The 26,304-nt window shown below is 56.5% G+C and overlaps 2 protein-coding genes across 2 annotated transcripts in view; one reads left to right on the top strand and one right to left on the bottom strand.

The window, feature by feature from the left end:
* The window catches only part of Col4a2 (collagen type IV alpha 2 chain), a 147,240-nt gene extending 135,250 nt beyond the window's left edge, over positions 1-11,990 (top strand). The window contains exons 35-48 of the mRNA XM_026399516.2: positions 789-852; positions 1,238-1,312; positions 3,322-3,429; positions 4,142-4,249; positions 4,983-5,054; positions 5,744-5,869; positions 6,511-6,627; positions 7,092-7,253; positions 7,345-7,443; positions 7,774-7,920; positions 8,046-8,162; positions 9,292-9,483; positions 10,623-10,909; positions 11,094-11,990. Coding sequence (XP_026255301.1) covers positions 789-852; positions 1,238-1,312; positions 3,322-3,429; positions 4,142-4,249; positions 4,983-5,054; positions 5,744-5,869; positions 6,511-6,627; positions 7,092-7,253; positions 7,345-7,443; positions 7,774-7,920; positions 8,046-8,162; positions 9,292-9,483; positions 10,623-10,909; positions 11,094-11,351 — 1,932 coding nt within the window. The 3' untranslated portion in view covers positions 11,352-11,990. The remainder of the gene's footprint in view (positions 1-788; positions 853-1,237; positions 1,313-3,321; positions 3,430-4,141; positions 4,250-4,982; positions 5,055-5,743; positions 5,870-6,510; positions 6,628-7,091; positions 7,254-7,344; positions 7,444-7,773; positions 7,921-8,045; positions 8,163-9,291; positions 9,484-10,622; positions 10,910-11,093) is intronic.
* A 6,568-nt stretch (positions 11,991-18,558) lies between these two features.
* Positions 18,559-26,304, bottom strand: part of Rab20 (RAB20, member RAS oncogene family) — a 34,353-nt gene continuing 26,607 nt past the window's right edge. Inside the window, exon 2 of the mRNA XM_026399647.2 lies at positions 18,559-19,595. Coding sequence (XP_026255432.2) covers positions 19,063-19,595 — 533 coding nt within the window. The 3' untranslated portion in view covers positions 18,559-19,062. The remainder of the gene's footprint in view (positions 19,596-26,304) is intronic.

The following is a 26,304-nucleotide window of genomic DNA, read 5'->3' as shown; positions in this document are numbered from 1 at the left end:
CCCACACGGACACAGCCTCTGACCTCACTCCTTCAGCTGCCCATGGAGCCCTGTCGCTGCTTTGGAGACTCGAGCCAGGCCGAGTGAGGAAGGGCCGTGGTCTCTGTGCCGCAGGGTGAAGGCCCTGTGTGGGTGCTGACCTGGGGACCACGGGCACCAAGGCAGAACAGCCACTTCCCTCCGGGGAGGAGGCCACTTTAGAGAGGAAGAGTGTGGCTTCCAGGAGGTCACAGAGTGACCCAGGCCCCCCTCCCTGCAGAGGGCAGTACGCAGCCACATGCCTGTCTTATGACCTAGAGTACCTTCTGCCAGCTGCCCAGGCACACAGCCCTGTCCTGCTGCCTGCTAGCCCAGTGGCCTCACCAAGTCTCTCAACCCTTCAGCCCTGGCTCCTCCTCTGTCCAGTGGAAACGGGAGTGCCGGCCTCATGGGGCAGGGGAGGCTAAACAGGCTGGCGATGGGAGTCCACATGCAGGCCCGTGGAGAGACTGGCAGGGGACACGGTCAGCCCCGTGCAGGGCTGGTGCCACAGGGTCATGACCAACCTGCACAGCAGTGCCACTCATGTCAACAGACCTGCCGAGCGGTTTCTTTCTGTCACGTCACCACTTGATAAGAATGGGAAAGCAAAGCACCTACCCTACTGTGCTGAAAAACTTCTAGATGTTTCTACAAAACAATGCGATCATGAGCCTTGAGTGTTGCTTTTAGCACACACAATAGTTAAGCCCCTCCACCCTCCTGAATCACAGCCTTCTAAGCCAGTTTCCTTCCTAACTTTATCCTAGGGTGACAAAGGTGCTCCTGGGAGAGCTGGCTTTTACGGAGAGATTGGCCCTACTGGGGACTTTGGTGAGTGTTGCTCGTGCAGTGACAATGGCATCCAGCCAGGTGCTGTGGCACAGGCCTGTAATCCTAGTGACTCAGGAGGCTGAGGCGGGAGGATCACAGGTTCAACACCAGCCTGGGCAACTCAGCGAAACCTTGTCTCAAAAATAAAAGGGTTGGGATATATCTCAGGAGTGGGGCAGCCCTAGATTCAATCCCCAGAGCAAAAAGAAAGAAATGGGGTATCCACCGCTCAGCGCTCCTAGGCATGCTAGGTGGTCACAGAGCCCAGATGCTGTGGTAAGAAGAGACAGATTATCTTGCTAGGGGCCTAGCACAATAGAAGGTGAAGAGCTAACCTCCCCCAGGAGGAAGATCCACTCCTAACCACCTTCTCTGCATCTCACAGGTGATATTGGGGATACCATAGACCTACCAGGAAGTCCAGGCCTGAAGGGAGAACGGGGCATCGCCGGAACTCCAGGTACACAAGTTATTTTCCATTTTCTCACATCCACCAACAGTCCTGAGCCTGGTCTCCGGGCCTGGTTTTCTCAGAGCATCAACATTTGCTGAGAACCATCAGGAACTTTATAGAAAAATGGTTGAGGTCTTCCAGCCCATTGTGCAAGAAAGACTGATTTTGGGTTTAATGAAATCTGAAGACAAGCTCAGGAAATCTCTCCCAATCTTCCTCTGAAAGTGAAAATAACCAGAACTAGCACCCAGTGCCTGGGACCACGGAACATGAACAAGCGTGGGCTGCTGGGACACACGGGGCAGAAACAAGGGACATATGACCCGGGCTGCTGGTGTACAGGGAGCGGTCTGGAGCGGGGAGGTGGGGGTTGCACAAGTCTCCTGAGCAGGACAGGAGGCAGCGACATACCCTACGTACCCTACGTAGTACCCTACGTGTTAGAGGGCCTCTGTGCCACGGCAGCTCTTGCCTCTTGTCTAAGTTAAAATTCCTGCTGTGGTGCTACCCTGGGGGGTGCAGCAGCTGCCTCTGGACGTTCTGCCCTGGGGGCCTGCACTGCTTAAGCTCCTCTGGTGGGAGGAGGGAGTCTATTGTGCGTGCATAGGGTGAGGGGGGCAGGGGAATGCCGGGGAGTTTCCTCTGTAGAGTGGCTCAGAATGGAGAGAAGTGTCCAGCCCGGGACAGGACCACAGCCCTGCTACACAGGAATGGGCAACCTCGTGACAACCCTTCTGGCCTCCGTCTTGGCCTATAACTTGGTGTCCTGACAGCTTTGTCCCTGGGTAACAGAGGTCCAGGGACATTGGGCTCTGGGCTGACTCTCCTGTCCTAGATGAATACTTCAGCAGTTTTGCTCATAAAAGCAGGAAAGCAAGACCACCTTGGTCACACACATGGAACCCCAGGTCAGATCGGGGCACAGCCTGGGCTCTCTGAGGACAGAGCAGCAAGTCTCACTAGACCCACTGAGTTCGAGTGGGGACAGCAGAAGTGGTTTGTGGGGGCAGGTTCATTAGCAAGATGGCCGTTGGAGCAGATTCTTAAAACACTAAAATCACAATAGAGAATAAGCAGAATTCTTATTCCACAACCACAAAAGCATCACAGTGTTCTAACAGCCTCGTAGACTAAAGAAGGCACAGAACACAGGTGACTGTGGACTTCAGGTTGGTCTGACTTGCACATGACCTGGAAGCCGGCAAGCTGTACAGCACTCACCATCACCCGCATGGGAGGGTGTCCCCGTCTCCCATGACCACCTCAGAAGCACCCCAGATGCTGCTTTACAGACAGACTCCAGGCCCCCAGACCCACTCCCTACCCTGGTGCAGCTCCACCGCCTGTGGAGCACATACCCCAGGAGATTCCAGAACCACCTAAGAGCTCTCTGTTGGTTACCTGCCGCTGCTCAGCAGAGTACCCCAAATGCAGTAGCTTCAGACACCAGTAATTTTCTCTGCCAGTTCTTGAGGTCAGGAAGGGGGGAGCAGGGTGGTTCTGACTTGGAGTCACTCGTGAGCTGCTGATTATGACGTTGGCCAGGGACACAACCATCAGAAGATCCCTCTCCAAGTTGGTGCCCTCATGAGCCCTTGGCAGGAGGCCTCTGTTCCCTGCCAGAGGCTGTGAGCTGCCTGAGTGCCCACAGCACGCAGCCGACTTCCTCCAGGTCTAATGATCCCTGCGAGGACCAAGTGAAGGCAACGAGGAGCTCATGTGCGAGGCTTGAGGTCATCGCTTCCCTGGTAGCCCAGTGGGCACAGTTTGACCCGATTCAGTGTTGGGTAGCAGAAGGGTCCGGTGGGTGCCACCTTGGAGGACGGCGGGCTCGTTCTCAGAGGGAGGAATCAGGAAAAAGTCGAGGCCGGCACAGGTCCATATATCTATCTACACGTCCGAACAGGAGAATCGGTGTGAGGCGAGAGCATGGTCTAGCCAAGCCCAGCAAGCTCTGAGCCCTGTTTTCACTCAACAGACAAGGCATGTTGCAAGCAGCAAATCTGTGTTTCCAGGTCTGAAGGGGTTCTTTGGAGAGAAGGGAGCAGAGGGTGAAGTTGGCTTCCCTGGGATAGCAGGCATGACTGGAACCCAAGGCCCTCCTGGACCCAAAGGACAAACAGGTAAAATCCCTTCAGTCACAGTCCCCAGGCAGGTGACCTCTAAGACCCAGGACAAAGCAGCCACCTTGCCATTTCCTTCTCCACCACAATCTCACTCGTCGCCAGGAAACTTGTTCTTGTGCATTCACCCAGCTCTGCCTGGGGACCCACAGCTTGGAGAGAATCGAGCACCGGGGCTGTGGGGAGCCCCCCTCCGTGACAGGCAGCCACACAGGATGAATGACAAGGGTTTCTGAGCCAGCCTCTGTCCCTTGTGTACAGACGGCCCGATCTATTTGAAAGGATCCTTTTCATGCATTTGAATGTGCAGCCACACACCTGAGGGTCCCGTTAGTGAGGGAAAGCAAAGGAGAGCTGGCATCAGAGCTGTGGAGGCTGCTGCCTTCGCTTGGCGCTTCCCCAGCCTCCGTGCGCTCTGCGGGCACTGCCTCCAGGATTCTCCAGACTTCTGTCCGCATGATAGGAGGAGAATTAAAAATGCACCCCATTTTCTCTTTGGCCAGGCTGACCTCATCCTGCTGAACTTAGGGTCCAGGTCTGATGCTACATCATTCCCCATGGGAGGACAGTCCCTAGACTCTCTCATGTAGCTTGAGCTGCAGCCCCCACAGGTCCTCAGCCTTTCCCTGGGAGCCCTCACCCCTCCAGGCAGGACCGCACAGGTTTCCGGGGTTCCTGTGTGCTCAAACTTAATGATTGTTCCCCCCTCCAGGCTTCCCAGGGCTAACAGGGCTGCGGGGCCCACAGGGAGATCCAGGGCGGATCGGAGTCCCCGGCGATAAAGGCGATTCTGGCTGGCCTGGCGTGCCAGGCTTACCAGGTGAGTCAATTCCTTCCTTGACAGAAGTGCGCAGTGCCCACAGCACTCAGCCAAGTAGCCAGGCCAGCCTCTGCAGGAGGGAAAAGAAATACGCTGCCAAGAGGGGCTTCACTTCCCAGAGACACGGGGAAGTGCCAGCTGCACAGAGGCACCAGAGGCTTGGGCGCAAGAGGCCCCAAGTTCTGCCACAGGCTTCCCCATTTCCCACAGAGGCCAGCTGGCACTTGGGGTTACAAGGCCCTGGCTTAGCTGTCCTGGCTCTGTGCTTACTGGGAATTACAAATGACCGAGCCAGTCCCAAGGTGCACCATGGCCGCAGGTCCCTGCACAGCATGCCGCTGTGGCTGCCTGTGAGCTGCGTCCTCCTCCAGAAGTGTCTGTCCTCAGCAAGGCAGACAGGCTCTGCGCACGTGTCTTACTGACCTAATGCGCCAGAGATGAGACATCAGGAAGGGACAGGACACCATGCTTCCCCTCTCAGCTCTGAGGACTCCTGAAACAGTCTGTAGAGACAGTACAGTGGGCTTCCTGGGCAGCAGGAGTGGTGCGTGTACCTGTCGGGTGAAAGCCACCTGCAGCTGACTGCCCCCTGCTCGTCAGGGATGGGCAGCCCTGTGTGGGGACAGACAGCAATACAGCAGATGAACGTGCTGGCATGGTCAAGGGGCTCCTGCCACCAGAGACCACCTGGCAGCCTCCTTTGCGTGAATAACGCTGTGTCAACTTCTCACAGGCTTCCCAGGAATCCGAGGGATCAGCGGATTACACGGCCTGCCGGGCACCAAAGGCTTCCCAGGGTCCCCAGGTATGTGGCACTGTACCCAGCACAGCCCCAAGCATTGGAGGGACTTTGTGACACACATGCCCATTTAGTGACTTCAATTTAGAAAACTTATCCCAGTTCAGTGAGGAAAATATTTTGAAAAATAAGAAAAAAAAATCACCTCTAATTCCACAGCTGCTATGAGGAGTAAAGTCTGCTGTCTACAGAGGTTTTGTGGAACCAGTCGGTCCACAGGTGAATTTGCAAATGTACATGAGATGCACACACTAGGCTCCATGTAGCCCATTTCAATTCCAACGGGCAGATGAAGGGAAACCTGTCAAGTGATACTGCTGTTTCCTGCCCCTGATTGCTTTGAGCACCAATATGTGGACAGGGAAGATTTTTGAGCAGTATTTAATTTTCAAGACCAGCAAAGGTATAGCATGGAGAACAGCCTCCAGCCAGGAGGCCTGGTGTGAGATCCCAGCTCCTCCGCTGACTGTGTCCATGAATTCAGGCCCTGGGGGCCTCAGTCTTCGTATCTATAGGGTGAGGGGCTCCAGGGTCCTCATGGAGATCCCTTCCAGATCTCAGCTTCTGTAACACCAGAGCAAAGTGAGGTCACCATGGCTGCCTGACTTGAGTGGCACTGACTGTCCTACTTAGGAAAATCACCTGTGTACTGCTGGACAACGTGGCCATTGGCTGCTGTTTTAATTCTACCGCAGGTGCTGACATCCACGGAGAACCAGGATTCCCAGGACCTACTGGGGACAGGGGTGACCCAGGAGAGGCCAACACCCTTCCAGGCCCCACAGGAGTCCCAGGACGGAAAGGGGAGCAGGGAGCCCCAGGTGAGGCCACAAGTCCAAGCACGCATTGCCATCTCCACAAGCAGAGCCCACGAGGCAGGACGGGGCAGCAGCTAGCAGAGATGGGACACTGCGGAGAACAGGACTTGCCGGTCCTCGGGGGAGTTCCTGCTGCAGTGCCTCTTGGCCAGTCATCCCTTGCACTGTCCCCTGGCTGATCGTGCTCTTCAGTGTGGGTACATGTCGACCCCTCTCTATGGTGAAGGATAAGCTTCGTGCGCCCGACACTGAAGGACAGACAGAAGGAGGCTTAGCAACATTAATGTGACCCACGGGCCACATGCTGCCCTGCTTCACCTTCTGGGTGCTAATGAGCCACCCAGGAGTGTCAGTGTTAGAGCCTGGGGACCTCCTGAACGCAGTCCTGCAGGCCCTGGAGCGTGGCAGTGAGGACAGGGCCCCAGACGGGCTCCTCAGTACCTGGGGGCTGGAGGGACAGATGATCAGCCCTCCTGACCATGGGTCACATAGCCCCTTCCTCCTCAAGACGTCCCTGGCAGGAGGACACTGGGTCACTACCTCACCTGGCATAGATCTGGTCCTCCGGAGACGGGAGCAGGGAGAACAGTAGGGCTAGAATGTTGGCTGCTGGCACTAAAAGAAACTTCTGTTTTCCTCCTAAGGGGAACGAGGTCCAGCCGGGAGTCCAGGACTCCAGGGGTTCCCTGGTATCACCCCCCCTTCCAACATCTCTGGGTCACCAGGTGACAAAGGCGCACCAGGCATATTTGGCCTTGAAGGTAAGTAGGCCTCACGTGGTGGGAGGAAGTGCCTGGGGCGGGTGCTGGTGCCAGCTCGCTCCTGGGCCGAATAGACCTTCTCTGCACACTGACCAGACATGGCCAAAGGAGCATCCCTCCCATCCTGCACAACACGGTCCCCAGGGAACCAAGCGATACAGTGTGCATCCATTACTTGCTGTAGGGTCAGAACAGTGAGCTGGGCACAGTGTACACACCTATGAGCCCAGTGATGGGAGGCTAAGGCAGGAGGATAGCAAGTTCACGGACAGGCTTGGCCACCTAGATGTTCTCTCGAGAAGGGCTGGGATGTAACTCAGTGGTACCGCGTCCCTGGGTTCAATCCTAAATGAGAACTCCATGCTCTATATATTTTATAATTATAAACAAAAAAGCCCCGAGGCAGTGGCAGAACCTCCTTGGGGTCCGGCTTAATTCTCCTCTCTTGTAACTAACACCCACAGGCTACCGAGGCCCACCAGGGCCACCTGGGCCTGCAGCTTTTCCTGGGAGCAAAGGAGATGATGGGAGTCCAGGAGCTTCAGGAGTCCCTGGGAACAAAGGCTGGGTCGGGGACCCAGGGCCACAGGGCCGGCCTGGTGTGTTTGGTCTCCCAGGAGAAAAAGGTAATGGTGCCCAGGCAGAGGAGCCAGTACCGTGGCAGAGACCGGAGCCTCTTCCCCAGGGACATGTGTCTGACGTCCATTTGTGTTGCAGGCCCCAGGGGCGAACCAGGATTCATGGGCAACACTGGAGCCACCGGCGCTGTGGGTGACCGAGGCCCCAAGGGGCCCAAAGGAGACCAGGGATTCCCTGGTAAGTGGCACCTGCAGAGCACGGCAGCTCAGGCCAAGCAGGCCACATGGACGCCCAGGGAGCTGACCTCCCGTCCAGGATGGGGACCTCCTGAGGCAGATACCAGAACCCTCTGGAGAGCAAAGAGAGGAGCAGCAGGATTGGAACGCTCCTGGGACCCAGTGGGAGACGCCTTTAGTATTTAGGTGGGGGGCTCAGGTGGCCTCTCAGATGAGGGATCTCCAGCTCCTCTCTGGAATGCAAGATGGTTCTCGGGGCTTCCAGGACAGGTTCCGGACGGGGAAGTCATGCTGTTCTCGAGTGCTTACTGGGCCTTTCTTTTCTCTACAGGCGCCCCTGGTTCTATGGGATCCCCAGGGATTGCAGGAGTCCCCCTGACAATTTCTGTCCAGCCTGGGACGATGGGCCCCCAGGGGAGGAGAGGTCCTCCTGGGGCCCAGGGGGAGATGGGGCCCCAAGGCCCTCCTGGAGAGCCAGGTAAGGCACTGGGTCCTGCAGGTGACAGGGGAAAGGTCTGTCCTGTCTGTTTTGCCCTCTTGGGATGAGCACCAGCCATGCTTAGCATGGCCAGTTTCCGGTCACACTCACTCAATATCTTGCAGGTTTTCGAGGAGCTCCAGGGAAGGCTGGACCCCAGGGAAGAGGCGGTGTGTCTGCTATCCCAGGGTTCCGAGGAGACCAAGGGCCTATGGGGCACCAGGGACCAGTTGGCCAAGAAGGTACGTGATGAGCAGCAAGAGAGAAGGGGCAGTCAGCTTCCAATAGGCCCCACCAGGGGTAACCCAGTGAGGTGGGCAGGCAAGGACAGGAGGTGCCCCGCAGAGCAGAAAGCTACTGCACCTTTCTGTGCTCGCCCTGATGTTCCTGCAGCTGTGTCCTGTGTCTGCCCCTGGCACCTGTGCCTGTTGGGACAGCCACTTCCTTCCTGTGGGATACCAGGTGACCATAGGCTCCAGAGCCAGAGTCACCAGGATCTTGAAGGCCTGAGATAAGGAGCCAGAGATGCCTGCAGAGGTAGCAGGAGCCTTGTAAAGCCCTGAGTTTTTTAAATGCTGGCTACGTGTGAAGGATGGAAGAGACTAGAAAAAACAACAGGATTTGCCTAATTAATCCAAGGCTGGTTTGAGCCAATGGCATGAACAGCGGTGCAGCAAGTTAAACCGTCTGCACCCTCAGCGTCCAGATCCAAGGGAGCAGCAATCCACCCTCCACCTCCCTGGGCCTGGCCCACAGACTGGGCACGTAGGAATGCAGATCCCAAAGCAAACATGGGCGAGTGGAGTGCATCCCAGAGAGGAGACCAGGATCAGAGAGTGCAGGGAGAATGTCCCTGGAGGGGACTCCAACTATTAGAAGTGGAGTCACACCGGGGACAGACTGGGTGCACTATTGTGCTCTGAGGCTGACTCAGGACCCTGGGTGGAAGGTTTCGGCTCTGCACAGGAAGAACATTCTAACCCTGGGAGTGGCCCAGCTTGTGGTGGGCCACCTCTCCCAGAAGCGTGCCCACAGAGGCTGCAGCTGGGACAGGGCACACCTGTTTGCTTGGGGAATGGGGTGAACTGAGATGCTTCTCCAGACACTTCCAACTCCAAGGATCCCCAGTTCTTCTCGCTCTGAGTTCAGCACTCCCTGAAGGCAGCTGAGTTTTTAAGTCCTTTCTATTGGTGTTCAGCACCATCATCATCATCATCATTTCACACTTAATAAGCATGAAATCTAGGTCAAATATTTCCCAAGAGGCTCATGGGCTAAACACACAGAGACCCACGCTCTGGGGAGAAGGAAGAGCAGCCCCCTGAGGGTCCCCAGGGCAGTGGACAGTGGCTGCTTTCTCTTGGGCCCTAGGGGAGCCAGGCCGTCCAGGGATCCCAGGCCTGCCCGGCATGCCAGGCCGCAGCGTCAGCATCGGCTACCTCCTGGTGAAGCACAGTCAGACTGACCAGGAGCCCATGTGCCCCGTGGGCATGAACAAGCTCTGGAGCGGATACAGCCTGCTGTACTTTGAAGGCCAAGAGAAAGCCCACAACCAGGACCTGGGTAGGTACTACCAACAAGGGCCACTCTGCTCCTGGCAGTGGTCAAGGCTGGATGGCCATGGTGAGACTCAGCTCAGAAGGGACTAAGATACCTTTGGACAGAGTCTTACTAAGCCCTTAACACTTAGCGCTCCAGCATAGGCCACCTTTTAACTCTTTATCAAGGCTTCTGCAGGTTCATGTCTGGCTCTAGTCACATGCTGACCCCTCTCCACTGGAGGCCACCAGTTGCTTCTCCTCCTTATTTTCGCCCTTACTCTAGAGTTCAACTGGGCGGTTAGGGCTGGACTGCACATGGTCCTAAGCCAGACCCCAGGAAAACAGATGCATGAGCAGGGTGGAGGTTTATTCAAGTGAGTCCTTAAAAGGCACGAATACGGAAATGCCACAATGTAAGGTGGGGTGGGTCTTCAGTCTGTGGTCCCCTTGGAGGGGAGGGGCATGCCGGAGGCTGGCATGGTCCATTTTGCCATAGGGTCACACCAGGGCACCCTGCTGGTGATGAGCTGCGCCCTGATGACTGTACGCTCCTGCCTGTATGCTCTGCCTCCATAATAAGTCTTGAGAAAACAGTGGAGCAAGAGCAAACGAGGACAGGACCTAAGTAGCCCTGGGAGCAGGGCCAGGAGGCGGGCCTTTGCACTTCGCTGGGTGCCAAAGGGGCCCCACATCTGGCCGTGAGCTTTTAAGCCACCAGTGTGAAAAGCAAAACCTGCTTAGCTTGAAATTCCCCCTGGCCTTGGACAAAGTCCGCCTTGTGGCCGGGGGAAGGAGAGCTGCCTGGCTGGGGCACCAGCCAGAGCTCCTTCAGGGAAGGCTCCTGGGCACCATGAGAGGCACTCAGCCCAGGTGCCACCAGGAGTTTCCTGGTGCTGACACTGTTGACTCTGCCAATGTGGCCTCCCCACCAATGCCACTCTTCATGACCCAGCTCCCTGGCCCCCCATGGCCCAGAGGCATGGGGGAGGACGTCAGAGGAGCAGGCTCTCTGGAAGTGCCAGTGTGGGCTGGGAAACAGTGAAGAGGGAAAAGGGAACGGAGGGAACTGGCCTGACCCCTGCAGACAGCAGGCCACAGGTGGGGCAGGTCCGCATGAGGCTCCGGGGGGCCTGGGCGTGGTCTCACACTCCCCTCCTGCAGGGCTGGCGGGCTCCTGCCTGGCGCGCTTCAGCACCATGCCCTTCCTGTACTGCAACCCGGGCGACATCTGCTACTATGCCAGCCGCAACGACAAGTCCTACTGGCTCTCCACCACGGCCCCGCTGCCCATGATGCCGGTGGCCGAGGACGACATCAAGCCCTACATCAGCCGCTGCTCCGTGTGTGAGGCCCCAGCAGTGGCCATCGCAGTCCACAGTCAGGACGTCTCCATCCCCCACTGCCCCGCCGGCTGGCGCAGCTTGTGGATCGGCTATTCCTTCCTCATGGTAGGTGCTACTTGTGTGTCACCGTGGGGCTGTCCCCACCAGAGGGGCATTGTTGCACTGTTAATTCTCCACCAAAATGATTTGGGCAAATTTGGCCTGTTACCTGTGAACACCAAAAACAAACAAAAAGCTTTGTGGCTTATGAGAGTAGAACCTGACCTGCCGTCTCTGGGTCTCTGCACAGCACACTGCGGCTGGGGACGAAGGCGGTGGCCAGTCACTGGTGTCGCCGGGCAGCTGCCTGGAGGACTTCCGCGCCACGCCCTTCATCGAGTGCAACGGGGCCCGTGGGACCTGCCACTACTACGCCAACAAGTACAGCTTCTGGCTGACCACCATCCCCGAGCAGAGCTTCCAGGGCACGCCCTCGGCGGACACGCTCAAGGCCGGCCTCATCCGCACGCACATCAGCCGCTGCCAGGTGTGCATGAAGAACCTGTGAGCCCCCGCCGCGGAGGGGCCACTCTGGTGCTCACTCTTAACCGTTACCTCAGACGCTGACCCCAAAGCTGGATTTATTATTTTCCTCTAAAAACAATTTAAAAAAAAAAAGCTACCAAAGGAATTCGGCACGGCACCCCCTAACAGCCTACGCTGTCAGCCCGACCTGCCCAGGCCGCTGGCCACCATCCCGCAGGACAGCCATGCCCGCCGCTTCACTGGCCTCTCCGCCCTCACTCCTCCCGCAAGACAGCTCCCCTGGTCCCCTCCGCCGACGGTGCAGCCAGGACAGCGGGCCGACGCCACCTGTTCCTGCCTGGGCTCCCGCCAAGGGCTTGGTGCTGTTTCCTACGCCCGCGGGATGGCAGCCCTGTGTTCTCCTGACCCGTGGAAGGGACCTGCGTCCCCTCAAGAAGGCCACCTGGTGCTTCTCCCTGTAAGACCTCACAGCCACACCCACACTTCCACCACGTCCCCCTGGGCCTCTGGGCACAGCACACCGTGTGGAAGCAAAGACCTGGCTGGTGTCACAGGTGGGGTATAGTGTGTCCCTGGCCACGGGTCCCGGGGACCTCGCCCTCCCTTCTTCCTGGTGAGCTGTCCTCTCCTGCCTGTCCATGTAACCACCACAAAATAAACGTCGGTCTTGAACTTTCTAAACCCAGGTTGGTGACTGCCTTACTTTCCTCAGAACCTGCCCCAGGGGGTGCACTCCCTGGGGTCCGCCCAGCCTGGCGCCGCTGGCTTGTGTTTCAGTGGCCTTCAACCCTAGACGCACAGTTGTCACTCATTCTCAGGGAGCTGCCTGCAGTTTAGTCAGGTGGGCAGGAAGCAGCCCACACGCTGCCCATGTCTCCATGCAGCTCTGGGGGCATTCCACTGTCCCAGTGTCCTTCAGATCTGAGGCTGGACTGGGGAAGCCAGTCTCCAAGGACAGAGCTCCAGCCCTGACTCGTGCAGAGATCAACTCACAGAATTCAACCCTTTGAAATCCAATCTCAACTTCTCTCTAAAATTCCACACAATGAAACAAGCATTCCGCCTTCTGGCGTCATTGGGAAAGATGGGCATCTGTCTCTCCTGCCTCCAGGAGCCATCTGAGAAGGACTTGCACAGGATGATCATGAGGGCCCCTGGGCAGAGTGAAATCAGGAGAAAAGGGCAGTTCAAGGGCGTGTCACTGAGGTGGGCAGTTTAGGGCTCAGATCCACTGGGGACTGCAAGAGAAGGCTGCAGAGGGGCCCTGAGCTGTCCATCCACCAGCTCCTGTCCCTGCTGCCCAGGCTGCCTGAGCGTGGGCATCCCCTCACACTTCCAGGGGTGCTGTCCAGGATCTAGGCTGAGCAGGCCCCTGCCAGCCTCCTGGCAGAGGGAGCAGAACACCAGCCACCGTCAGGGGAAGCAGGCACTAGTACCATCCGCCTCCACCTGACAGAGCTTGTTGCCACAGCAAAGGCTGAGAACAAAGGTGTGCACGAGGACTTGAGCACAGGACTTAAAATGTCCAGCAGCCCCCTGAGACCCCTGGGAGGCAGATGTCCAGCAGCCCCCCGAGACCCCTGGGAGGCAGATGTCCAGCAGCCCCCCGAGACCCCCAGAAGGCAGCTCTTTGCTCTGAACTCCAACCCCCACCTCAAGGAGGTGATCATGAGGACGTGACATCCTGAAGTCTCCTGCTCGCTCCGTTCGGGCTTTGAAGCCTGTCAAAAGGCCCATGTGAAACACAGAAAGGAGGCCTTTACTCAGCCCTAAAATAAGGGAAGGCTGAGACCGAGTCCTCAGTACGTCATCAGATTCACATGTAGACCTCCAAACAAAGCAGATACAATTCCTAACCCCTGCTTTGTTAGGGGCCCCGTCCCTGTCCAGTGTGATGAGTGGCACTGTCCCAGGGCAGAAGCAGACCACCAGGCTGTGAACCTCACGTCCAGCTCCATCCCTCACGGGCCCTCGAGGAGGAGCCTCGCTGGTCTCGTTTCTCAGTGTTGAGAACAGCCACCACCTGAGAGCTAATCGTGCCTGGTGACCCACTGCGCCCCACCCTTTCCAGTGAGTGTGCTACAGAGTCCCTCCTGCCTCCCAGCTGCTCCAGGAAGGGACGTGTGGATGCTGAGCAGGAACAGCTGAACCAGGGCACTGTGGGGAGGAGCTGTGTTCCTCGCTGCTGGGTCTTGGATCTAAGCCAGCAGAGGGAACGGTCCCCGTGGCAACAGATCAGAGATGTCAGTGAAAACTCCGATCTGACTGCTGTAGCAGAGGGCTACGGAAAGAAACACAGGTCCGTGGGCAGATAGAGCAAAAAGTTGAGTGTGTATATACCGTCAGCTGAGTGGGCTCAAAGAACCCCCAGCAGCAATGGGCACCCAGCCCAGGTCTTGGCTCCTAACACCACTCTCCAATAAAGGGAGCCAGTGCTCCTCACAGAGCTGATCCGAGGACTAGGACAGGAAACAGAGTGGACTGGACCATCTGTGCTGCCAAAAAGTAAAGAAGTGTTTACAATCAAACCCCCTCCGCCAGGAGGGGTGCTCTTGTGGTCCCAGCTACTCAGGAGGCTGAGGTGGGAGGATCACCTGGGCCCACGAGTCCCAGACCAGCCTGGGCAACAGAGTGAGACCCTGTCTTAAAAAACAAAGAAAAGCTCAGATGGGAACACATGGAAGCGCCCCCAGTGGTCAGAGCTGGAACAAATGGAGCAAGGAAATAGTGTAGGCTGAGGACCCAGTGTATAAAGTCGGCGTCCACAAGTCCACGTGGACACCTGAATAAATAATGCATGAGGAAGGGGCAAATCTCCCAGGCAAAAGACAGAATAAAGGACGGGGCGCTCCTTCCCACATCAGCAGTGCCCACTGCAGAGGGACCCTCCAGGGGAGACAGTAGGAATGGGGGCAGAGTGACCGACAGGAGACACCAACACCTGCCCTGACCCAGATGGTCCTGTTGAGAGTGCACCCTGCCAAGGCCAGAACCTTGCTCGGCCCTAATGGTTCTCCCCAGGACCCAGAGTGCAGCCAGGGGAGCGTCATGCAGGTTCCAACCCAGCCACCCGGCACAACCCACCATACGCTCACCACTGTCCAGGCCACCGTCTCAGCCGAGAGGAGCCTCAGGAGAGACAACCTCCAAGTGTCCTAGGGGTGGTGTCCTGGAGCCAGAGAGGATGTTAGGAAAACCAGGTAAAGTCTGGACTGAGTTCAAAATCTGAGAGAGAGGGGATGGGGAGGGGGAAGGAGAAGTGGAGGGAGGAAGAAGAGAATGGGGGCAGGAAGAGAGGAGGGGGAGGAGGAGAAGGGAGGAGGAGGTCTCGGGAGCTGGCCGGAGCTGATCCATCAGCAAGCTAAACACACACGTCCAGTGAAACGTCTGAAGCAGCAGCAGCAGCCTCAACAGAGCACCGTCCCTATGAAGGACGCCAGGGTGGACACCGGGAGGGGCCTCTTCCCTGTCTCACCTCGAGCTTCCATCCTGGTGCCCAGCGCGGCCACCAGAGCTGCACCTGCCAGGTCCCAAGGAAAGCAGCTCCTGGAGATGCCCCGCCCAGCCAGTTCCTCCCACCCCTTCCAGAGGCACCACATGTGCACAGCCCTCCGAAAAGGAAGGCGGACTGTCCTGTGCCTCGCGACAGTTCTCACATTCCTCAAAATCATGGGCAGCGGCATTAAGAGCAAAGCTGCACACAGGACACCGCTTTCCCTGAATCCTTTTCCTTTGACACCTTTCAGAAGAGGCTCCTGACCACTCCTGCAGAGCAGCTGCCAGCAGCACCTCACCTGGGCTGTGGGTGGCCGCCCACTGCTGACCCTCAGCTCACCATCTGCAGGGGCACTTCCTCTCCCCCCACCACCCTGTGCCCCACTCCCTAAGCATCATCTCCCCCAAAGGTGGTCAAACACTCGGCCTAAAGCCAGATAACCAATTCAGCCAGCAGACACCGAGGCCAAAGCCCCACACTCCCTCCAAGAACCAAGCTGACCTTCCTAAAGCTACCATCTATTGTGCGCCAACTACATACCAGGCACTTCCTTTGGCATCACCTCTGCCACTGTCCCCTCAGCTGGAGTCACAAGCAGGAATCTGGGAAGGAAGAGGCACTCTGTGGTGCACGTGTCAATTTTCACTGCCAGGGCTGGGGATGTGGCTCAAGCAGTAGCGCGCTCGCCTGGCATGCGTGCGGCCCGGGTTTGATCCTCAGCACCACACACCAACAAAGATGTTGTGTCCGCCGAGAACTAAAAAATAAATATTAAAAATTCTCTCTCTCTCCCCTTCCCTCCCTCCCTCCCTCCCTCCCTCCCTCCCTCCCTCTCTCTCTCTCTCTCTCTTTCTCTCTCTCTCTCTCCCCCCCCTCTCTTTAAAAAAAAAAATTTCACTGCCAGGCATTCCTCAGAGGGTAGGGCTGCAGCTGGGAAGCCACACAGGAGGGGGCACAGGGAACCCCATCCTTCCCAGCTCACCCCTAGGGGCCCCGACTCCCTGCTCCACCGGCAGACTGGCCTGTGGGGTGTCCTGCCAAATGCAGAGGTAACTCGCGGACGCCCTGCCTCCCTTCCATGGGCAAAGTCCAAGGCAGAAGCGGGCAAGTCAGTAGGAAGATGTGGGTCCCATGATGGCACTGACCAGCCCTGTGTTGCAGCCTGTCACAATGCAGGTCACCTGCTCATGCGTGGGAGGGACCAGCCTCACCCAGGGTGGGACCCCACTTGTGGGTGCTGACTTCTTCCTAAGTCTAGCCTTAGAAAATTCGATTTCATCTGTGGGATTCCTGGGTCTTCCACACCTCGCTCCTGCCAGGAGAAGCTTACTGGTAGCAACTGGGTGCCAAGGTGACTTGTACACCCAAGAGACGGCTTTGCTCCGTGACTTTCCTGCTGGGAAAAACTGGGTGATGGGATGAAACGAGGACATGAGGGGCTGCTCCACTTGACCTGGGTCAGCAGGCATCCACCCGTCTGAAGCCTGAGGAGCCGCCCAACTCCCACGAGAGCACAGCGGCCACCACCAGGGCACAACCTGGGAAGTCCAGACCCGTCCCCAGTGCCCTGTCCTTGTCTACACCCTAAGGACACAGGTGCAGCAGGGAGCTGTCTTTGCAGCCAGACAGACCCACGCGTGTCTTACTCTGGCCACCAAGACACTCTGGCCTCAGGAGCCCTTCCCGCAGCCTGGGCCTTGACTAGGTGCCTCCAGACCCTCCTCCCAAGAGGACCCACAGGAGCCAGCCGAGAAGGGAGGACAGAACGCCAGAACCACGTGGAACCGCAGTCAGGAGCCACGGTCCGTGGGCAGCCCTCCTGAGGGAGGCGTTCTCCACCCAGAGCCTCCAGGGAAGGCACCATGAGCCGGCGACCAAAAGGCACTCCCGCGAGCAGGGCTGCACTGCACCCTCCAGCCAGCTCTGGAGCACAGGCTGGAGAGACCCACAAGTGGGAAGTGTGTCCAGCTGGGACACCACCCAGAACAGGGTGCCAAGAAGCCAGGACCCCAGCATCTTTTATCCTTCCCCACGGCAGCACCGGGGGCTGAGGAGAAAGCTGCTGCTTGTCGGGCATCCCCCAAGGGGCCCAGCACATGCAGGACCAGTTAGAGGTTGTGACACCAGAGGCTGCAGAGGACTGGTTGCCTAGCACACAAGGCACTGGGTTCGATCCCCAAGACCACATAAAAATAATAAATGGGGGAGCTGGAGATGTGGCTCAAGCGGTAGCGCGCTCGCCTGGCATGCGTGCGGCCCGGGTTCGATCCTCAGCACCACATACCAACAAAGATGTTGTGTCCGCCGAGAACTAAAAAATAAATATTAAAAAAATAATAATAATAATAAATGGAGGTACTGTGTCCTTCTATAACTAAAAAAAATTTTTTTTAAAGGCTGCAAGGCCAACTACTCAGAAAAACTGGCATACAAGGAGCTCAAAGTGACTATTTCTAGGGCATCAAATACAGGGCAACATGAGTACGTGGCATTGGTGTGCTCTCCGCACGCACCAGCACCAGACACACGGCCAGTCAAGAAAACCAGGGCCTGGTGCTCGGAGGTGGAAAATCGAATCGTAACATTCAGGAGGAAAGGAGTTTGGAATTCACCCCCACCACCCTCTTCAAGCTCCGACTGCACACCCAACATCACAGGACCCCTTTCCTCCATAGCTTCAAAGAAAGAGCCCAGGGTCTCTCTGGGTGGCGTGTTTCCTAGATTATCACAGCAGATGCACATCTTGGAAAATAAATACAACTTCTGCCCCTACAAAGGCAAATTCCCACAAATCAACGAAAAGCAATCAAACTGTCTCACATTCAGTTTCCAATGTGCTGTTGTAAAACAAGTCCGGACCCCGGGGATCCTTTGCACAGGCGAGGCTCAGCAGGGGTCTCGGCACACAGGCAGGACTGCCTGGTACTGCCTCAGTGCCAGGCTTCACCACACACCCGGGCACACTCACTTCACAGGTGCAGGTGAACCAGGCCTGCAGCAACCCAGCAACCAGACCACAGGCCTTCAACAAAATTAGCAAACACGCCCCACAGAAAGCAGAACCACTGCCCGCGCACCCTGTTATCCCCACCGGCTTCCACCACACTCTGCCTCCTTGTCCAGCCTGCTGACTCTCAATTGAATTCCTAAGAAAGGCCTGAGCGCGATGGCGCACACCTGGAATCCCAGGCTTGGGAGGCAGAGGCAGGAGGATCACAAGTTCAGAGCCAGACTCAGCAACTGCGAGGCACTAAGCAACTCAGTGAGACCCTGTCTCTAAATAAAATACAAATTAGGGCTGGGGATGTGCTCAGTGGTCTAGGGCCCCTGAGTTCAATCCTCGATACCCCACATACACACTAAAAAAGTTCCTAAGAAAACAGAAATTGCCCTCTATGACTCCTCTGTCTAGAAGCTTCTAGATCAAGAGTATCCACCACCACCCACAGCAGAACTGCAAGCGGGGTTCTGTGAAAATTGGGAACACGAGGCCCCAACAGACCTGAGCAGGACCAGACCGACAGCTGGACTGCCATCATGGGTTTTCAGGCCATGGACTGGACTCACAGCTCAGCAATGGGCCAGTCTACATATTCTGGAACCTGCGTGGATTTGATGTGGCTTTAAAGACACAGAAGCCGGCCAGGCTCACCAGCAGTTTCCCCCAGAAAGCAGCCCCTGGGGCTCACATAAAATCCAAATCAGTCCAGTCTCCACACGATTTTCCCCAAAATCATCTTTAATAAAATATGTAGCGCACACTGTTTCAACCAATATAAAATAGGCATTCCTGATTTCGTATAAATTAAATGTGGAGAATCATTATCACAATGTGTCAAAGTACAAGTACCAAAGGGGAGGACCACAAGGAAATCACAGTGAAAGTTCCAGAACAGCAGCAAGCATAAAGCTGCACAGCATGGTGGCCACGGAGGGTGCAGGGCAGGTCTCAGGCAGGGGACAGACCTGAGGACGGGAGCCAACTGCAGGTGTGACCTGGGACACAGAGGTAGCGGGAGAGGCAGCATCCATGTCCTGGCCCTGCAGTTTCTGTGGCGCATTCCAGTCCCCACCTCCTGGCCCACTGAGGCGCCTGTGCACGCTGATCTTCATCAGTGACTAGTAGCACTCCTCGTGCACTGCACTATACAGAGACTCCCTGATTTCTTGTGCTCTTTTCTGACCCCAGCTGGCTTCCCACGGGCACAGACCAAGGGTCAGGAAGGCCTTCTGCAGGTCAGGCACAGCACCCGGATCTGGTCCGTTTGGTGGGTTTACAGCTGGTTATATCCACAGTCTGCGGCAGCCCCTCAGCCCTCTGCTGTAAGATCATTGGCACCACCATGTCAAACAGGGTTTCAAACAGGAGGTCCACGTTGTACCCTGTCTTGGCGCTGGTCTCGAAGCACATCTGCTCAGCAGCCGGCACGTCCTTCTCGTCCAGCATTTTGTACTTGAGGATCTTTTTATAAAGGGCCATCGCATCCTCCAGCTGCACCTGCTTGGGCACCCTGGGGGAAGCACAGCCTCCCCCAGCCCTGCTGGGGTCATGCCCCTCCTTTTCCCCACTCTCTGCGGTCCCCTCCTCAGTGAGGTCCACTTTGTTCCCCACGATGGCAAATAGGCAGTCTTTGCTGGCCGTGTCCGTCAGGCCCAGGAACCTGTCCTCCAGCTCCACCAGGCTCTGCAGGTGGTTTACGTCGTAGGTGAGGATGACAGCGGCTGCCCCCCGGCAGTACATTGAGCCCAAGCCGTGGAACTGCTCTCGCCCTGGTGGGAAGACAGGGGAAGACAGATGGTTATTGCTCATCTCAGGACATAACACCCTGCCACACTGCACAGAGCTCCCCCACCCTGCCCCCAAAGGAACCGGCCTCCAGACGTGGCTGGAACTGGGACTGAGGCATCAATGACCAGAAGGAGGTGACCAACCAGGACCCCATGTCCAGGTAGAAGCCAGCCCAGGAAAGCAGGTAACTGACTAGGGCTCAAGCTTCCCACTGAAGCTGACCCATCAGCCCAGGCCTCTGGAATTCTAAAAGAAGCTGTTTATCAATGCTACCTGCATGATCTCAGTTCTTGCTATCACAGTCTGTGCCAGGTTCTAAAGTGGCACCAAGCAAGTCTGTTGCTAAGAAAATTCTGTGACCTCTGCCTGCAGCATGACCTTGTGGAGAACAGTTTGAAGGACACTCTTCAAGGCAGGAGCAAACCCAAGTCCAAACAGGCCTCCCTGGGACAGGTTCACACTCACAACACACACAGGGGAGGCCCCAGCAGGTAGAGCTGTGCCACCCACAGCTCACTGGGGTGTCCCTGGGACCTTGGCACATTCGCTGCACACGGGGACAGGCTCTTAGGAAGCCACCATACATGATGTGCATGTCCTTCTATGAACACGGGCAGTGAACTGCAGAAGAGGTCACTTCTCACCCACGGGAGTGACCATGCTTCCAGACTCACGATGGCTGCTGCAGACACCTCCCCCAAGTCATGGTCATCACCACTCCAAAGTCACAGCAGCCACTGGACCTGCTGCTGGGCCTCACTATTGATCAGGTTAACAGTGAAACACAAACGAACATGCCCTCCCCTCCACTCCCCGCTCTCCGAGTGACCTAGGGAGAGGCGAGCTGGACGAGGAGCCTGGCTGGTTTGGCAGGAGCTGGAGGTGTGTACCCTTAGGCAGGTCCTACAGCCAAAACGTGGCGTCTCTCAGGGTCCCAGGCTGCCTCCCTCTTTGGAAGAGCCATCTTGGGCAGAGTTGTGTAGTTTGTGGCACAGAGCCACTGGAGGCAAGCGGTGAGCTCTCTGGAATCCAGTACCCAAAGAGCAATGTTCCTTCCCTGAGCTCACCTCCCAGATCAGTGTGGACAGGCAATTCCTCCCAGGCTTCAAGTCACGTTATGTTGGACACCACCAGGCAGAAACAGCAGGCTGTCCTATCTGTTCTCCACAATGGAAGACCATGACCAAGACCCTACAGAAACTGGCAACTGCAGACATTTAGAAAAGGAGAGCACAGGTGCTGTGGCACATGTCCTCAAGCCTAGCAACCCAGAGGGCAGAGGCAGGAGGATCCAAGTTTGAGGCCAGCCTCAGCAACTTAGTGAGGCACTCAGAACGCAGTGAGACCCTGTCTCAAAATTAAAAAGGCTGGGGACATGGCTCAATGGTAAAGCACCCCTGGGTTCAATCCCTAGTAAGTAATTAATAAACAAAAAGAAGTGAAAGGCTTCCCCATGGTTGCCACAAGCCAGGAATTATTTCAGACACCCTGATCCTGTAGACAGCAACCAGGATCATGAGGTTTCCAACTGTGAAAAATGTCCTCAGCTCCTACTACCAGATTCCACAAGAGCAACTAAGGAACAGGGACATTCTTCCACTGACCCTGGAAGAATTTTTTTCAAGTCTCTGTTACATAGTTCATTCGGGACAAAAAGAGAACTCTGTTAAGGCGTGTGCCTAAAATAGTTTTCCACTCGCCTTTTTAAAAAACAGTAAAAAAATGAAATAACTGTTCCAAAAAAACATCGGAGCAACTACAGAAAAAACAGGAATCCCAAATACCAGCCAGCAGGGGGCAAATATAGGGGCTGCCACTCAATCCACATAATATGTTGACCACTCCTCTCACCAGTATAAGCAAACTAAATGCAGTTACCAAGCTAAAGAATTTACAAGCCAAGCTTGTAAATTTACAATTTACAAGTAGTTTCCATGCCTGAAATTCTTAAATACTGTTTTAGATGTAATCTGTAGCCTTTAGGATTGCTAAGGGAATTCCCGGGCTGCTCTCGGGTGTCCTAAGCCAGCTCATTCTGGCAACGTGGGGCAAGTCTACAACAGGACAGGCTGGTCTACGGGAGCACAGGTGCTGAGCTTACTGCTAAGTGAATGTCAGCGGGAACCCTGGTTGCTATTTCAAGCATGAAAAGCAATGAAGATAAATTGGTAAGTCACCAAGACCTGAACTGTCACATCAGCTTTGCCAAATAGGCAGTGCATTTGAAGCCAAGCCTCCCAATAAGTTTCCCAGTGGTTTGTGAATGCAAGCTGAGCTAGAAAGCCAGGCACCAGCTGCTCGCCTGCTATGAACGGCCCCTCCACCTCTCTGGACACCGACTTCCTGTCTGCCAGGACAAGCTTGCACTGGGCAGTTTGTGAGTCCTCCCCTTATAACAGATCATCTCACCCTTGCCCTCTTAAATATCCATTCTCAAGCTGAAGCTCCTGGAATCCCAGTAGTTTCTTTCACTTGAGCTTCCCTGGGAACTAAACTGTCTCCTGGGCCAGAACACAACAGAAAAGTCTCAAGTTGGTTCAAGTTCAGCCAACACAGCAGGGGGTCAGAGCTGGGGAGCCAGGTCAGCGGAGCCAGGCTGGCAGGAGTGGCCCAGCCACTGCCCACGGGGCCCCAATGGAAGCTTCAGCCCATGACTGCCCCCAGTTCAACTTGTTCAGGAAACACTTCCAGAATGGTCCGTTCAGCCCCACGTCACCAACTCAGGCTTCTTATGTTGCTCGTCCCCAGGGAAAGGAACCCTGGGATCTGTAATAGTGCTCCTGTTCCTGCTCAAGCATGCTGCTGGAAAGACTCCAGATCTGCAGCAGACCTGACTGGAAGCTCACCAGGGAGTCCAGAGCAGCTGCAAAGGGGCCAGCGTAGGGGTCCACTGGGCTACCCAGCCCAAGCTCGGTTTTTCAGATTCACAGTTCTCACACTGCAGTTGTGTGAATTCCATTCAGTGTGTGTGATGAAGTCTGTCTGGCCAGGGAAGGAACCGGGAACCAGAACACCAGCTTTGTCATTCTGATGGGGAAGGAACTGCTCGACCCCACAATCACTTCCCTAAACCAGGCATAGGAGATTCCTGGTTAGTGACAGAGTTACGTATGGTCAGTGGCGGGTCCTCCAGGTTTGGTACACTTACAGTTTCCCCAGCACCATGAAGTGGGCCTTCCCCTTCCCTGACTGCACCCAGGGAGAAACCCAGGCACAGGACAGAGCAGGCAGGAGGAATGGAGCCCAGACAGGAACACTGCTCCAGACAGCCTCCCTCGCAACAGGAGAGAGGCAACGGGGTCTTGAAGTGGCACGTTCTGGCAGGAGAAGAGCCTGTCCCTGTCCCCTGTCCCCTATGGGCATTCTGCCAGGAACATGGGCATTAATGGTGAGTGGCCATCTACCTGGAAGTTCCAAAATGCAGGCAAAGAGCCACCCTGGGGGTGGCGAGGCAGGGTGTACTAAAGAGACAGATTCCAGAGAAGTCTAGAGTCAGTCCCCACAGTGTGAGCCTGGGCAAGACACAAAGCCATTAGGAGCCAGCCTCCGTTTCCCCAGAGCACCTGCCAAAATTGGCAGAGAAATTGAATCAAGTCACACGGGCAGACTGCTTAGGACCGTGCCTGGCATGCGCTAAGCCCTATGTGAGAGTTTGTTAAATAAACTGAGTTAGATTCCTCCCAGACCCAGACAGACTCCCCGCCTGGTCTCCTCATCAGTACAAATGGTCTCCAGTGGAGTCTCCAGGTCTCCACGTTTGCAGCCAATAGGGCCCTGCATTTTTCTTATTCTCAGAGGATGACCTTCTCCCTGGTCCTGGTCCTGGTCCTGGAGGTGCTTCGTCAGGCGGCTGCTGCCTCATGCAAAGCAGCAGAGTTGAAAAATGGTCCAGACACAGATGAGGAAAACGGGAGTCACAGCCTCAGCCACCCCAGTCGCCGTGGGAGAACTGACACGGCCCGACGGCTTCCTGCTTTACTGCCCAGCCTCCCCAAAGCAGCCAGTCTCACCAGCCATCTGCGATTTCTGTCTAAAAGGTCTAGAACCACTGACATGTGGATATGGCCAGAATCACTCCACCCCACCACACGTCCTAAACATGGGGTGGGTAAGCCATCAAAACACTGATGCTCAGACCCCACATGGAGAGGGCTCAGGGGCTCCCCAGCTGGCCGTGACCCCAGAACAGGAGTCTCCAGCTTCCCTTCTAAAAGCAGAAGTGAAAGGCAGCTACAGGGCTGGGGGGCTCACATGGCAGAGGCCCTGCCGAACACCGGGAGGCCTGGGTCACATCCCAGCACCCCAGATAAGTGGACAACTAGTGAAAGGGGACCGGGACATGCACTGCTGTGGTTCAGCTGACATCTGACCTGCCAGGACATGTAGTCGCAAACGCAGAAGGAAAAGAACCCAGAACAGCTTCTCCCAGTCTCAATCCCTTGGCCCACTGGCAGGACACTCGCAAAGCCATCACGGGCAATGAGAAGAAGGTGACACACAGATGCACACACCCAGAGAGGGGACAAAACACAAACACCAGAGCCAGGGCCGCGGCAAAGAGCAGGAGGGCTTGCGGCCCTGCGGGGATATTTTTAAACAAAGCCTGTCCCCAACGTTCTCAGTTTCCATCCACAGATGCTGCCAGGAAGGTCCCCGTGGTCCCATCTCAGGGTCTGAGGAGCTGCGACTGATGTTCACAGCCCGGGCCCCACGTCCCCACGTCCCCACGTCCACGGGTGAGGGTACCCCGTCCCACGGCAGCTGTGCTCCAACCACCTGACAGGAACGGTCCAAGGGAGCCACACCCCCAGGAACGCTGGCCACGAAGACATGGTTAAGGCTCTTAGTGTCACAGGAAGAAAGGGTGACACCTTCCCTCAGCTGGGCTTCCTGGGCCCTTGTGGGGCACAGTCACTGCCCCCAGGGGGAGGAGAGTGAGAGGCCAGGGGGTGAGGGCCTTTCTGGGGGACTCCCCAGACACTGAGCACTCTAGAGGAACGGCCAGCCGGCCACCTCTGACACCCATGACAGGTCACGGCAACTCGGTCAGGCCATGGGGCCAGTGGTTTGGTCCGGTGGTGCCTGGATGTTGCTGTGATGGCATTTTGTAGAGGGGACTAACACACTGGGACTCTGCGGAAAGCTGGGACCTCCAGAACACGGTGGCCGCATCCAGCCCACTGCAGGCCCTGGGTGCAGGTGAAGCTCCAGGAGAAGAACTCGGCCCAGACAGAACAAAGTCCTGCCCGTGATCACACACCCCACTGGTCTGTCTGTCTGGTGAAGCCGGCCTGACCCACACTCTGGGAGTGACCTGTTCGTTTCTTAGGACAGGCCCCCTGCTCCACCATCGAGGCAGCCCTCTGAGGCCCCGTTCCCTCCACAGAGACAGGCATGGTATCAAGGACAGCCTAGGGCCCATGGGTCCTTCCCTAGGACAAGGACATGGATAGTCCAGTGTACCACCCTGGTCATGTGTCCAAGGGGAGGAGGAACAGCAAGAGAAGGGGCTTTTTAGAAAACTGAAAGCATCGCTTTGACCCCAGCTGGCCACTTCTCCATCCAGGGTGCCTTTCAGCCCCGCCGTCCAGGCCGACGGCCGGTTCTTTCCAAACGCAGGTCCCATGACGGAAATCCCCTGCTGCAAGCTCCCTGGCCAGCTGTGGGCTTCAGGGCAAGGTGACCTGCAGACCGGATGTTCCTTCCAGGCTCGAGGCCGCCGGGACAGGCTTCCAGTGCCAGGAAAGGGGTGGCTCTTGGAGAGCGCGGGGGCGTCTCTCATGGGGGGCCGAGAAGGCAGCGAGGAGTTTAAATTTCGAGTTCTTCCTGGGTTTGAAGTGACCTTCTCTTATTCTTTTTTATTCTTAATATTTTTTTCCCATTAGAGGAAATTCTCATAGCCTTCAACCTTTCTGCACCGGCTGCCTAATGATCCCAAAAGATGTGTCCACAGAACCTGGGAATGGAATCCAATTTGGAAAAGCTGTCCTTATAGAGGCAATTAAAGTTAGAATCCAGAGGAGCACTTTCTGAACCTCCCGGTGGGCGCTAAATCCAATGACATGTGTCCTGAGAAAAGACATACCCTGGAGCAAGACTGGAGTGGCCACCAGCCGAGGAGCCCCTGAAGGCTGTGGAAATGGCCTGGGACACCCCTCCTGCCCTAGAGCCTTCAGCTGACACCTGGCTGGGACTTTGGCCTCAGAGCTGAGGAATTCCTCACGGCATCTGCAGGAATCTGACACCTTCTAGGCCTTCTGCAGCAGGAGCACTGGCCTCCAAAGTCAGCAGTCGCCACCCAGGGTCTCTGAAACAGAGGCGCAGCTGACAGGCAGGCAGGTAATCTGAACCCCTGGGGACAGTGCTGGACAGTGCTGGACAGTGCTGGACAATCACCGCCAGGCAGGTGATTCTCCTGCCACCCCAGCCTTGCCTCAGTGTGACTCACCTGTCGGCTCCCACAGCACATCCAGCCAGCACCATCCATCCGGCCATCAGCCATCGAAACCAGCCTCTCCCCACCGTCTGCACTCAGAACTGGCTCAGAGGCCCCAGGCCCCCTGGCCTCCTCCTCACCCCGACAGTCCTTTCCAGGTGAATCTGTGCACACCCTCAGCATCCAACCCTGAGTCCCACCCCAGACCAGGACGAGAGCCAAGGGGGTGACCCACCTCCTCGTGGCCAATCAGT

Source organism: Urocitellus parryii, chromosome 2 (assembly GCF_045843805.1).
Source record: "Urocitellus parryii isolate mUroPar1 chromosome 2, mUroPar1.hap1, whole genome shotgun sequence".
NCBI classification, from domain to species: Eukaryota; Metazoa; Chordata; class Mammalia; order Rodentia; family Sciuridae; genus Urocitellus; species Urocitellus parryii.
This window is presented reverse-complemented; position numbering and strand designations above follow the sequence as displayed.